Here is a 14,696-nt window from a genome sequence, read left to right as displayed (position 1 = left end):
GCGGAGGGAATGCACAAGCCTCCAAATGCTGAACTTCTCCTAGGCGTGACCAAATGGCGACTGGCTTGTTACTTCTGAACATAGCCTCAGTCTTCTTCCTCTTTAGTCGGCAAGAAACTTTGACCTAGAGACAACTCTGACACAACTAGACTGAAGACCTGTAACACGTATGACGGCATCAATTCACCACTCATTCTTAACAACACTACCATACAAAACTGACAGGAATCCAGCTATTCCTCACATCTAATAAACCACATGGAAGCGGGCCAAATCTCCACAGCAAAACAAAAATTCTTGAAACACACGAAGCCTCGAGGAATTCAATGTAAACTGACATTTATCAATATCAAAAAATCTCACCCATTCTTATTATTCCATACACTGCAACAAAAAAATGTGAAAATTGTGCACCACAACTGTTACTTACGAACCATCAAGAATAAATAAGCCAAAGAACAATCTCCCAGTTGAGAAGAATCTTTCCCTTGGAAGGATGGAAAGATAAATCCTCGTTTGGAAACGCTGCTTTTGTGCAGTATAAAGGTTTGGGTCAATGGTTTACTAGAACTAATAAATGAATCCTTCTTTATTACTGGTAGGATTGCTGAAAATTGAATGAGAACTCCCTTCATCGTGTGCATTACTCTCCATGCTTTTGGGGTTAGCTCTGTTATGAAGATTCAAGCATGTGATACATTTTCTAGCCCCTGGCATCTCGTTAAAATGATAGCTTGAAAAGAAGACTGTTCCCGGTCTGAGTCCCTGAAAAGGACAATCAGAGCAAATAGTCCCAAACAAGGTGGGCTCATAATCTGAAGCGACAGAAATTTTATTTTAAGTTTACTTCATTTCTACCCTGCCTTTCTCCCCAGCGGAGACCCAAAGTGGCTTTCATCGTTCTCCTCTCGTCCAGCTTTCTCTCACATCAATCTTGCGAGGTAGGCTAGGCCAAGAGTGTGTAACAGGCCCAAGGTTGCCAGCAAGCTTCCATAGCAAAGCGGGGAATCGAACCTAGGTCACCCAGAGCCTAGAACAGCTCCCTAGACACTACACCACACTAGCACCCAGTGGCAGCTAAGAAACGGTATTTGGGGTGGAGGGCCAAGGACTCAGAGATCTGCATGGGGAAGTCGCAGACTCAGGGTCTTAGGAAGGGTGCGAGACAGCAGCGGCTGCCGGCCTAAGTAGATGATACTGAATTTGATGGACCAGCTCAATATAAGGCAAATTCATCAAAATATCAACTTTCAGTGTTCACAGGGCACCACATGCTTCCCCTTAAGTGCCAGCATTACACCCATTTTGCAGATGGAGAACTAAGGCTGACGGGCTACCCAGTAAGTTTATGCAAAATTCAAACCAGGTCCTTTCAGATTTTAACTCCACCTCCTATGCCGGCTCTAACACAGGTATGTCACACGATGAACACACATGAAGCCACCTTATACCAAATCAGATTATCGGTTCACCAAAGTCAGTATTTTTTCCTCTGACTGGCAGAGGCTCCGTGGTATAATTGCAGCCATCTTGTTAAAACTCATCTGGATTTTAGAAGGAATCTTTCCCGCCAGAGCAGGCCTTCCCAAAGCACTACTTCGGGGAGACAAAACGTAACCTTGGAGTTTGCACCGTTTCACCAGCTCTTTCTGGTGAAAATAAAAGGCTGGGAATGGCGGCTTCTGAGGAGGCCGGGATGGAGGCCCTGCCGTGACATGTCGAGGCTCTGACTTATGGAAGGTCTGCACACTTTGGCTGCTCTCGGCACAGAGACTTCTGGGGAAGTCATAACAACACTTTGCAAGTGCAAATGAGTTTGCCGACATTAGCAACCCCACACACAAAAAGCAACTCGGCCTGCCCACACGCACAAGTCTGAGCAATTCATAGCCCAATTTTCTTCGTGGGAGGTGGGGAAATGAAGAAACTTTACCAAATAACCTAGTCCTGATCAACCAGAGATGGGGGCGTTTTTTTTACTTCCTACACAGGAGCGGCAGTAAAAACAGCCCGGTAAGGTATGTGGCAACTGTTTAGCACCGTAACTGAGGCGAAAATTTGAGGAAAGAGCAGCTGACCTAAGATACTCCTAGGCAGGAGTGAGATTTAAACCAGGGTCTTAAGGAAAAAAATCACACATGTGGCCACAGCATTGACTCCGTGGCACGCACAGCTTTGTGGAACCTGACCAGCCGGAGAGGCAAGGGGGAGGCAAAAGAAGTTGTGACTCATCCAGACAGTGACAAGGCCGCATTAAATGATAAAAGGCTATTTAGGACTCTAGAAGTTCTCTCTCACCCATAAACCCAGCCTCCCTGCCTCAGCCTTATCACTCTGGGTATCTAACTGGTTATCTGACCACTCCTCCAGCCTACAACTCCCCCTTCCTGCATTCCCCAAAGCTTTCGCCACCACACAGCAGGTCAAGAGAATCCCAAGTCCTCCAGCGGCAGAAGAAACTATGCAAAGCAAAGAACCACATGCAAATGTGCTTTTATTTGCATAATTTAGAGTAAACACACAGCGTTAAGGGGAGAGAAAAGATGCCAGAAAAGATGCGTGCTTTCCCTTTCAAGGAACGGCAACTTAAGCTTCAGGCAAGAAACATCCTTATAAGTCACAGCCACAGGACGTCCTGGCTGCTAGGTTTTAAGAATGGGATCAGATAAAAGCATACAAAACCAATGTCCTATTTGCAGTAATGGCTAAATAGAACCTCCCTATCCCAAGGCAGCGTATCTTCAGATGCTGGGAAGAAACAAAAGAAGAGCTGTTGCCTTTGTGCCCAGTTGGCTGGGCTTCCTGCAGGAGTCTGCTGGCCGTTACTGCAAGTAAGACTGTGGACTAGACGGACCTTTGATCGGACCCAGAAAGCTGTGAAATGAATGGCACCTCCACGTGCAGGAGCAGTATATCCCTGAAAACCAGACAAAGGGGTTAACTACGCCCTTTCCCTGCGCCGCTTGTGAGACTTTAGGCTGGTCACGGTTGGAAACAGAATATTGGACCAGATGGATCTTGGGCTGGTCTAGTCGGCCAACTCTTATTTTCTCAAGCAAGCAACGGCCCGTTTCTAAGCAGAGCTTCACCAACGTCATCGGGGAAACAGCAGTGAGAAGCATTTCCTATTCTGGAGCTTCCAGAGCCTGTGTGGTACAGTGGTTAGAGCACTTGGGAGTCTTAGGTTCAAAACCCCTGCTCTGTCATGGAAGCTTGCTGGGTGGACCTTGGGCCAGTCAACACACTCAGCCTGAACTGCCTCACAGGACTGTCGTTGTGACGAACAAATGGGGGAGAGGAGAAGAATGTACGCAGTTCGGGGTATCCGTTGGGGGGAAAAGGTGGGATAGAAATGAAGTAAGTAATAGATAATCATGGACAGCCTGTATCTCTAACCCGAAATGAAATCGGCAAGCTGTCCGCCTGCATCCAGAGCTCACCAGGAAGTTGTATTATTTCCCGCTTCGTTTGTGAACTTGGCGATGTTCAAAAATGGGAGGAAAGCATTACACAGCGGCCCCTCTTGCAGCACTGAGACATAACCATTCTAGCTGGAAATGGCTCCCCACATTTTACAGCAGCCAAGCTACAATCACAGCGCTCAGGGCAAAACAAGTCCTCGGCAGAGGACAAGTGTTGCTTTCACCCATGAAAGAGCGGACAAAGAAGCCCGAGTCCTAGAGAGAAGACCATCTGAGGCAGATTGAAATCTGACAGGATCTCAACGCGGCGGGGATGGTGGAAAACAGGGCAATGTCCTTCGCCTCCCACCCACCCGTGCCCCAGCAAGAGAGCTGAAAAATGGGCCGTTATCCAAGCATTATTCTCATCTAGGAGTACGTTTCACAAGGAGTATCACATGCATGCCTCTCGGAAAGAGCTGGCACGGGGTAACCTGCCTCTGCAGTCCCCCCCCCCCCGACTCCAATCGCATGCATGCCACAAATCCCTCCATGGAAAAAACTGTTCATCACCCGTCTTTCTCCCACAGCCTCGAGGCAGATAACAAAAAATAAAGAATGATACCCTCGGCCTCTCACCCATTAAGGCCTAAGCGGAGTTGTAATTTGAACCTGAGGTTTCTTGGCTGAATGCTGGGTCTCAGCGCAGCCTTGAAAAGACAGCCCATGTTTTACGTTTTTGTATATTTTACGTTTTTGTAAAAGACAGAACTCTCTTATAAACATGTTATCTCTGTATTAAGAGAGAGTTGGTATTTTGTATTGTTGGAAAACTATAAATGTTTCATTGTTATATATAAATACTTTAATAAAAAAATTTAAAAAAGAAAAGACAGCCCAGAAGTACTAGATAATTCTCATTCTTGCACAGGGCCGGTTTCCTCTGGCAGCTCCAAGCAGCTCTGAAGGCAGCCAGCACTTTTACAGCCCGGAGGACTGATCTCTGCCTCTTCTTTATCTGGCCGGGGAATCAAACTTTTCTGGAAGGACTGGTTGGGGCTAAGCTTGGGCCTGGCCCCTCAGGGCATGGAATTAGCAAGGCCCAGACACCCGACACCCCTCCATCGGCTGAAAATTAACCAAGAGTTTGCCGCACAGCACAGGGAGACACAGACAAGTTTCTTCAGATCGTTTTTTTTAAAAAAAAAAATCACAGCACGGGGAGACAAGCAAATACAGTAACATTCCATCTTCCGAAACCTCGACGCGGGCAGAGAATTCGGATGCCAAAAGGAAACCTTGAGTATTGTTTAAAAGTGAGGCAACTCTGTACCGTAATTGCACAAGACGCAGAAGATGTAAAAAAAAGCAGGCCCAGGAACCGATTTCAGATTTATTTACTTATTCTCTCCAATGCCAAAGCAAAGTGCCTTACACTGCAGCTTTCTCCCCAACGGACAACTAAAGCGGCCGAATGTGCACGACTGGTCTAAGGTCACCGAGCAGGCTTCCACGGCAGAGCAACCCAGGTCCCCCGGACCCAAGTCTGGACATTCTGAGCACTACGCCACACTAGTCCCGGCACGAACTTTTTAGGTGCAACACGCAGATCTGAATCAACACCACCAATTCTTGTTGGAGAGCATCAAATTTCGAGGCACCAGGGCCAATTTTTCTGAACTTTGGCTAGAGGAACCCGGAGATCTGGGTAGGCTTGCAAGCAGATGCTTACTGATCGCTTGTGGAGACCAAGCAGTTTGAAATCTCAAACGGGGGCTCCTTTCAGGCCACTGATTTTGTATGTCTAGGCAGACTAGGAAGTTCAAGTTATTACAGGATAACTTTTGGGGGGGACTTCTCGGCAAGCCTTACTTAAAAGGCTGGAGTTCGAATCCCTCAGGGCTACCGTCTGCCTTCACTGACCTCTCCTTCATCTTCATTTACACACTGGTTCCTCAAACGGCAGCTCGACAGGCCGTGCTGAAGCCATCCAAGCCTCTTCCGACTTCCCTAAGACCCCGCTCCCCTTTTCCCACCCGCCGCTTGTGACAGCTGTACCACACGGCATACCCCAAACCTTCTCGAATTGTGAAAATGCTATGTGAGTTATTTTCATCATTAGCTCGACGGCCCACATCCGTTCTTGAGTCTTTGCTTCCAGGCCTGGAAAGCACAGGAGCTTTTTGTCTCTTGTCTGAGTGTGAAGTGTGTGGGTTGTTAAGCATGCAAACAGGCTTGCGATGAAGGAAGAGTGGTTGGTATAATGGTTTGGTGATGTCACCAAACCTCTGATGGATTTGGGTGGATGATGCTCTACTGTCTCTCGAAGAAAAAGATGGGGAGCTCCGGACTTGACTCCAGGTTTCAAGCGGGCTGTTATAGAAGAACCATTTGTAGATCTTCAGGACTGGGGTGGAGAGAGCCAGTGGTTACCTGGATGTCCGAAACCCTGGTGCTAGCCCTTAAGAATTTTCATTTCCCCCTTCCGTACTGACCCAGGGTTGGCAGGAAAAGGTGACTCTGCTTTGATGCTACCGGTGCGATGAACCCAAAACATCTTGCCCTCAGGTCGCAGAACCCTCTTCAAACAGAAGGAAGAGGAAGTGGGCACATCTGTAGCCTCTGTGATTGGCAGACAATACGGAGCGTCTGGATTGGCCAGGACTGGCAGAAACACAAGGCCTTTTGCCTGAAGCCAACAAAGCAGTATCTTCTGAACGCTGCGCTGGAGGATTCAGCCCTCTGCTTTATTTCAGCACGCCTGCAGTCCAGGGAATGTACACTCCAGGTCGGGTTCTCGGTGCAGTCACACACAGCAGCAACCTCGGCCCAAACCAACCCCGTCTGCCCAAGTCAATTCCACTCCCCAAAATAACGGCACCCCTCTTCGAACCCCTCTGACCGGGCCAAGCTTCTGGTGGACATTTTCCCATACTCTGCTCACTCTAATTTTAACCCATCTCAGAGGAACAAGCTTCCCCCTGCTTCCCATGGGAGGCAGTTCCAACTACTTCTAGAGCTGCTTGAGGGGGGGGGGAGCTTGCCCGACATCCAGTGACCCAGGAGAATATCCAAAAGTCAGAGGAAGAAGGACTTTAAAGGAGCATGTCCCCGGAATCTTTCAAGACAGGTTTTTACTGGGCTCGGCAAACGCTGACTGCTAAAATAATATTTCCTACTCCATTACATCTTCTCAGAGGTCTGCCACATTTCAGAGCCCTATAACTTGACAGTTGCTTCCGGCGGAAAACTCGGTGCATTGAACAAGACGAGTTACTTACCCTGGGAAAGCAGCTCAGCGTCCGCTTCTTCCACCCAGGGACAAGAACAGCCCCACAGAAGGGTATGGAAGAAGCTCAAGACCACGGCACCAGCAGCTCTGGGTGAACCCAAGCCCTTTCCCAGCCAGCCCAGGTGGTGAACAACCCAGATCAACCCAGCAGAGACGAGGAGGTTCTCCGAGTAGAATCATAAGGTTGGAAGGCACCTCCATCTAGTCCAGCCCCCTGCACAATGCAGGAAATTCACAAATACCCCCCCCCCCGCCCCAGTTACCCTTACTCCATGCCCAGAAAATGGCAGGATGCCATCAGGATCCCTAGCCAAGCTGGCCTGGGGAAAATTACTCCCTGACCCCAAAGTGGCAATCGGCATTACCCTGGGCGTGTAAGAAGCGACCATGAGAACGAAGCACTGACGTGACCCTTCCTGCCCTCCCTCTCATGATCTGCCCAGGCACCACAGATCTATGGGCCTTGACTAGGAAGGGACCGTGGCTGGCATGGAGAAGGGTCCAGTCTCAATCTCCAGCATCTCCAGTTTAAAAAGGATCAGGCAAAAGGTGACGTGAAAGACCTCTACTCCCAAGAACTAGGAGAGTCGCTGCCGGTCAGAGTAGACAAAACTGATCTTAACGGCCCAATGATCTGACTTCGTGTCCTGTGAGACTTTGCTTTTGCCTCCGAGGTTCACCCGCGTGCCATCCCCGCACAAGCTAAATTCTGTGCCAGTGCCCAACCGATGCATCTACACATGCTGGCGCCACAATTGCCCCCCTTGCCCTCCTAGCAGGGGCAAGCAGCTTCGGATCAGCCCTTTCAAGCGGCAGAAGCCAAATCTTTTGCTTCTGTACTGTCACAGCACTCCCAGTTTGGTTTGCCCTCTACTTCGCCAGTGCCCCATGGCAGGTTCCCAGTTAGGCTGCTTGCCACTGTCCCTTCTTCCTCACCCCAGGGGGTCCCACTCATTCTCTAGCCCTGCACCTCCCCCCTACCCAGCTTCCCAAATCCTCCTCCTATTCTCTCAACTCCTGTCCCCAAATCCTTGTACTACACCGTACCCCCCCATTAGCTCACTGGCACCCCAATACAAAAAAAAATCTAGCCCTCTTTAGATACCTCCACTTTACTCAATTCATTTATACCCTGTCTTTCTCCCCAATGGAGATCCAAAGCAGCTCACCTTGTTCTCTTTGCCTCCATTTCATCCTCACAACAACCCTATGAGGTAGGCTGGGTTGAGAGTGGCGGGCCTACGGTCACCCAGTAAGCTTCCATGGCAAGAGCAGGGATCTGAACCTGGCTCTCCAAGATCTTAGCCCAACACTCAAACCACAACGCTGGCTCTCTATAACAAGACGTACCCTGGTTATCTCATCAGGCCCAAATCCCACTTGAAGTATTTCCCCACTAACCCCAAATTAATTCTCTAGGTCTAACACACCCAGCCTGAATTTAATTCCCCCTCCGCCCTCTGAATCTGCCCCCATCAAATACGTTCCACCCACTCCCATTAGCTCACTGAACCACTACACCCTCTGGATCCTTGACTTTGCTCTAAGAATACTCCCACACTGGCTTTCCTCACCTTGACAGAGAACCTTGCCTATTATCACATCAGAGAGGGGCAGCAGCTCAGTTGTGGGACTCTTGCCTTGCATGCATGAGGTCCCGGGTTCAATCCCCTGAACCTTCTGATAAAAATTAGAAGAAGATATGAAAGTCTTCTACCTGAAACCATGATGAGTCACTTCAGCCCGTCCAAGCCAATGATATACGGATGGAGAGAGCAGGGGCTCAGTAGGCGACAACTTTCTGCATTTCCATCAGGTATAGCATTTATACTCCCACAGCAACACTGCTCTTCCGCTAGAGACCCCCCTGCCCATTAACTGACTGTGTGCCACGCCCAAGACCCTCCTCATATCACCCCCTTCCCTAATCTCCCCAATTACTCAAAGCTATCCCCCTCACCAATACACCCCCCTTCTTTCTCCAGAGACACCCTCTGCCACTCACCTCAAATCCTTCCTTCAAATATTCCCCCGCCACCCAGTTCCTCTTAAGGGAACACCACCACCCCCAATTATTCCAGAAAGCACAAGCACATTTTAAAGGAGCAGAGATAAACACGCAAATCAAAATGCTCGCTCCTGAATCCCTTCCACAACTGCTGCACCTTCTGCCTGCCCCAAATGTCCTTCCAAGGACCCCGTCCACCCTCAAATTCTCCTCTTGATCCGCCCCCCTTCACCATAATCTGCCTGTCCTCTTGAGAGACCCTCTTCCATTCAACACAACACTCCCCCCCTCACCTTCCACAGTAATCTCTTTCACTTAAGGGAACTCTCGAGTGCTGCAAAATTCGACATGAAGCAACCCCCCTCCCTGGACCCCTCCCCTACTGATTTAACTACCCCTGACGGTCATGGAGATTGCCATGGCAACTCCTGTTGGGATTTGCGAGGCAAGAGTCTAACAAAGGTGGTTTGCCATCGCCTGCCTCCACAACCCTGGTCTTCTTTGGAAGTCTCTCATCCAAATACTAACCAAGGCTGACACTGCTTAGCTTCCAAGATCTTACAAGATCAGTCTTGACTGGGCTATCCAGATCAGGGCTAATGAACACTCTCCTCAAATACATCCCCCATACTGATCCCCTTCCCAACCAAGATTCGGGTCCAGGAGCACCTTAAAGACAAACCAGATTTCCAGGATATGAGCTTTCGAGAGTCGAAGCTGCTTTTGAGAATCAAAGCTCCCTTCCTACATTCCAAAGTATACAGAATTTTGTCCAGGCAGAAGGTGGGAGGAGTATTTAAGACAAGGATGTAAGTTAAGGAATGTAAGGTATCATAATACTGCAATTAACCTGATAAGAGTTGGGGTGTGAAAAGCCGAAAAGAAGCATCTGTAGTGAGAGAAGAACCCAACGTCCCCATTAACCCCTGGGGAAAGAGGGGGCTGACGGTTCCAAATTTGCAAAAAAATTAATTTCAGCCATCTGGGGTTGCCATTTCCCTTTGGGGCGCCTCTGCTTGAGAGCTGCCAACGCTGGAACGACCCTCCCTCTCCCCACAGGGCACCGCTTCCCCTATTCCAGGGGACTCACGCAGCCCAGCCAATCACCAGCCGCCCCCCAATAAAGGCCGCTTCCCATTGGCTCCCCCGCCCCCGCTCCGTTCCATCGCCCTCCCCACACCCCCGCCGGATGTTGCTGCCCCCTCAACCGTCCACCCACCGGAAGTGGGCCCCCCAGCGAGCGCCCCTGTTCCAAGGTTCCCCCCCCCGGTCGCCTTACCCGGGTGGTGCCCAGCTCCATCATCACCTCCTCGAAGGCCGCCGTCTCCTCGGCCTGCCGCTGCTTCTGCAGCGCGATCTTCTCGCTGAACTTGCGCGGGTTGGAGGCGGCGGCAGCTGCGGCGGCGGCCACGGCCGAGGAGGGCCCCCCGGCCGCGCCGCCGCCTCCGCCCGCGGACGACGAGGAGGAGCTCGGCCCGGCTCCCGCCGCGGCCCCCGAGCCAGACGCCGCCATCTTGGTCCGCCGCCTCCGCCTCACACCCGCCCTGTTCCGTCCCCCGCCCCCAGCCGGGTCGCGGCCTTCGCCTCTCGCTCGCTTTCCACAACACGGCGCCCCGCGCGTAGCACCACGGGAAAGCGAGTTTGTTTACCTCACGGCCGCACGGCGCCCCCAGCGGCGCCAAAACACGAGCGAGGACTACCGCTCCCGGCGTGCCTCGCGCGCCAGAGGAGGTGGCGGCGAAAGGCACGCCGGGAAACGTAGTGCGCTCGGAGCGCGGGAGAGGATTCGGAAAGGGTCGGGAGACTACAGTCCCCACGATGCACCGCGCGTCTCGCCCCACCCAAACTCGGGCTCGGGAGTTTCCGCTGCTGGAAAGTGGCGCATGCTTTAATTTGGTGGGAGCGGCCGTAGCCGGAGGGGATGGAAACTGGAGGCAGGGCTCGGCCCATCCCCGGGAGGGATAAAATTTAAATTAACAATACCGAAACAATTATGTCATATTGTGATTCGTGCGTGCATGAGGCTGTAGGGCAGGCACGCCTCTGCCCATGCGCAGAGTGCTTTTCCTATAGGCAGCACGTAACAGTAATTGTACTATAAGTGCAATAAAATAAAATATTTTGGGGAAGTTGGGTGTAAATTATTAACATTAATTATAAATAACAATAAAATCTTCGTAAAATTAAAGTGTATTATATATATTAGCAAAATGATAATTATCAATAATTATTGGAAAGAATATATTACTACTAATTATTATTAATAATAGTTGAATAATAAGTAGCATAGCAGTTAAGTTCCACCAGGTCTATGAGACTGGTTGAGGAACTGGCGAACTAACTTGCTGGTCCCTTGCCTGGTTTGTTCTACTCCACTGTCTAATGAGGTCTGTTGTGCCTACCCTGAGTGATATTTTATTGTATTATTATTTTAAACTATAATTTATTGTATATCTTTTAAAATTGTGATTTTATGATTTTGTGGCCCACCCTAGTTGGCTGGTTCAAATCTCACTACTGCCATGAACTCAACAGGTGGCCTTAGGTAAGCCACTCCTTTCAACCCCAGCTCCCCATCTGTATTATAGGGTTAACAACACTGACTTTATTTACTGCTCTGAGTGAGCAGTAATTTTTCCAGAAGACCAATATACAAATAAACTGTTGTGGTTATTCTGTAGAGTCAGAATGTCTCTGCACATGTTCAAAGTTATTTTCTCTTTAAGTTGTTCCTTGCTTAGAACTTCTAACCTGGAGGTGGAAAATCTCTGCATCATCATAATTTTTTTTAGCTTTTTTTTTTTAAGTATAGGTATGCCAATATTAAGAAGAATTGGCGGGGGGACTAAATTTGAGAATAGTATCGCTGATGGTCACATGGTTAAAATGTCCATTGTTTTTGGAAATGTCCTTGAAATTGACTGTACTAATCTCACACTCTGTAATCCGCCTTGAGTCTCAGTGAGAAAGGCGGACTATAAATAAATTAATTAAATAAATAAGTTGTATTGGATTCCTGAATGCTGTGCTATGTGTCTTTGTGAAATTGTATCTATTTACCCTATGGAAATTGTTAACGGAAATGTCCTTGAAATTGACTGTTCTAATCTCACACTGTTTAATCCGCCTAGAGTCTCGGTGAGAAAGGTGGACTATAAATGACATAAATAAATAAATAAGCAGTGTTAAGAATCACGCATAGGGTCTTTTGAAGTGTTACTAGTTTAAATTATAAAGTGTCAAAAATGACAGGAATATAATAATGTTGAAAGAGATCACATCACAGAGGGCTTTGCTGTGAAAGCTTCCACTTGCTAATAATTTTTTATACCCTACTTTTCAACATAGTAAAACCTGCTTTGGACATTACTGTAATCATTCTAGAATGGTAGCCATACAGGCAGTATATTTAATTAGTGTCTACAGTGCCCCCAAACTCCTGTTTATTTTGGATATTATTATTCAATTATAGCCCACCTTTCTTATCGAGACTCAAGCCAGATTACAAAATATGAAAAGTAATTCAATCAGACAGCAAAGACCTCCAGTAAACAATGCAAAAGGAATAGGGTTACAGAACTGGGGAAAGCCTTGCGAACAAAAAATATGTAAAGCATAACAAGTAGTTTTTCTAACTTTGGAGACGGCAGAAATCAGTGGGTTTAACCTCTGTCAGGTCTGTGTTCTTCCTCACAGGCTCATCACACTGGTTGTCCCTGCTTAGTTCAAGAACCCCTCCGGTAATATGCAGTACTGGTTATTTTTTATTCATTTATTCCCTGCCTTTTTCCACAATGGGACCCAAAGTGACTTACGTCATTTTCCTCTTCTCCATTTTATCCTCACAACCACCTTGTGAGGTAGGTTAGGTCAAGTGTATGTGACTTGCCCAATGTCACCCAACAAACTTTGATGGCAGAGTTGGGATTTGAACCCTGGGTCTCCCAGATCCTAGGCCGACACTCTTAACAACTACATCACACTGGCTAGAGAAGGAGTTTCCAGCTTTTTGGAGCCTGTGGGCACCTTTGGAATTCTGACACAGGGTTGGCCCCAAAATGCCTGCCACAGGAGGTGGGGCCAACAACAGAATGCCAGGGAGTAGTGGTTAAAGAGCGGCAGGACTCTAATCTGGAGAGCCAGGTTTGATTCTCCACTCCTCTGCTTGAAGCCAGCTGGGCGACCTTGGGTCAGTCACAGCTCTTTCAGAGCTCTCTCAGCCCCACCCACCTCCCAGGGTGATTGTTGTGAGGATAATAATGACACACTTTGTAAACTGCTCTGAGTGGGTGTTAAGTTGCCCTGGTGGGTATATAAATTGAATGTTACTATTAATAATCCTAAAACATCAACATTTCAAGCATAAGCTCTGCTTAAGAGGATGCCTTTTAAAATAGACGTCTTGCTTTTAAAGTATTTTTTTTCTTTTGCTTACACACAGCTTACCTTCAGGCACTCCTCGGAGATCCTTGTGCTGTGGTAGCACCTGCCATCAAAACTGCTTTATAAAAATCTGTACAACCAACCAGATCTCCGGTGGCCGACCAGAAGTCCTGCAGGGCAAAAGCCCCAGCCACTTTCTAAAAATACGTGGTGTGTTGCCATGGTGGGGGTCCTCTGAGTTAAGAGTGTCTGAGTAAGATCAAGAGGTGGATACAAATTCCTACTCGCATATGAAGTTAACAGGGTGACTTTGGGTCAGCCATCCCCCTCGACCAAGCCTCTCTCTGTCACAGGGTTGGCGTGAGGCCAAAACAGAGTACAATGTGCATCACCAAGCTCCGTGGAAGAAGGGCAAGATGAAAACGACTGGTCAGTTGAACGTTCCCTCCCCTCACATCCAATAGTGTCAGTGCAGGAGTTTTGTGACATATTCCAATGCATGGAAAAGTCAGGGGAGAATTGAAAGTTTGCACCTGGATCTGCCGAACGCTGCCATGAGTACGTATTAAATCTTTCCAAACCCCCCTTATTTTGCATTAATTCATAATGCTCTTGTGCGTCATTTATTCTGGATTTGCCAGCCATGGGAGGGGCAAGAACACTTCTGCCCTCCATTATTCCCCCACCCCAGGATTCTGTCACTTCACCTGGCGTTTTACTTTTGAAGATCTGGTTAGACATTTGCCATCCAGCTACTGTGAATGGGTTTCTAGCCCATCTGGAGATTGGATCAGGACCTTTAAGCAAACCGTTACGTTCCTAAATGACTAGAGGAGGTAGTCTCCAGCTTTCTTATGGAAAGCCCTTGACTGCATAGCAGTAGGTGTGAAAACTCGTGTAAAGAAACTGCGTGCGAAGGCCTGAAGAGACAAGAAAGAGAGCCAGCTGCAAGCAACCCACTTTGGGAGACGAGGGCCTGTCCCATGCCCACCACTTACGGCCTGGCTACGCTACCAAACGCTCGAGCAGCAACTCTGAAAACGGCCAGAAGCTGTCATGTCTGCAGCTGGCACGGAGAAGGTAAATGTAGTTTAATCGACGTGATTTAAAACCTCTTCTGCCACGGAAATTTTGCAACAGAGACATTTTGCGGCATACTTTTCTAAGATGCTGTTCATGGACGAGTCTCACCTCTGAGCTTGATTAAATCTACAGTTCTCTCGATGGTGTGGCCCTTGGTTTTGTGCTTCTTAAGTACCTCTCCATTTGCCAAATTTAGGAAGAAGAAAGCCACAGTCAGCTTAAGCTGGGGGGCAGGTCCACGGATTTTTCTGCTGGAAAACGGGGGTGGGGGCAGACGGTGTCCTGCTCGTGCCAGACTTGAGGAAGCAAGAACATTTCTTGCCAGACTTCTCTGGCCTTGAGCCGCTGTCTTCACCACCCAGGCAGAACTTCAAAAGAAAACGAGAAACAGCTTAAAAGCTGAGGTTTCGCAAACGGCATTAAGAGATTAAAGAGGGGGATTTGTGCATGGGAAGCTGGAAATTGAATGGCTGTGGGCATGAAGGGAATAATATCTGCATGAGCAGCAGCCCAAAGCTAGGGACAGCAA

At 48.5% G+C, this 14,696-nt stretch overlaps 1 protein-coding gene across 3 annotated transcripts in view; it reads right to left on the bottom strand.

The window, feature by feature from the left end:
• The window catches only part of CRTC2 (CREB regulated transcription coactivator 2), a 44,444-nt gene extending 34,224 nt beyond the window's left edge, over positions 1-10,220 (bottom strand). For all 3 annotated transcript variants that reach the window (XM_054994979.1, XM_054994988.1, XM_054994997.1), the window contains exon 1: positions 9,981-10,220. In XM_054994979.1, coding sequence (XP_054850954.1) covers positions 9,981-10,214 — 234 coding nt within the window. In that variant the 5' untranslated portion in view covers positions 10,215-10,220. The remainder of the gene's footprint in view (positions 1-9,980) is intronic.
• Between the last annotated feature and the right edge of the window lie 4,476 nt (positions 10,221-14,696).

Source organism: Eublepharis macularius, chromosome 1 (genome assembly GCF_028583425.1).
Source record: "Eublepharis macularius isolate TG4126 chromosome 1, MPM_Emac_v1.0, whole genome shotgun sequence".
Classification (NCBI taxonomy): domain Eukaryota; kingdom Metazoa; phylum Chordata; class Lepidosauria; order Squamata; family Eublepharidae; genus Eublepharis; species Eublepharis macularius.
Note: the sequence above shows the minus strand (reverse complement) of the source record. Positions and strands in the feature narration are given on the sequence as shown.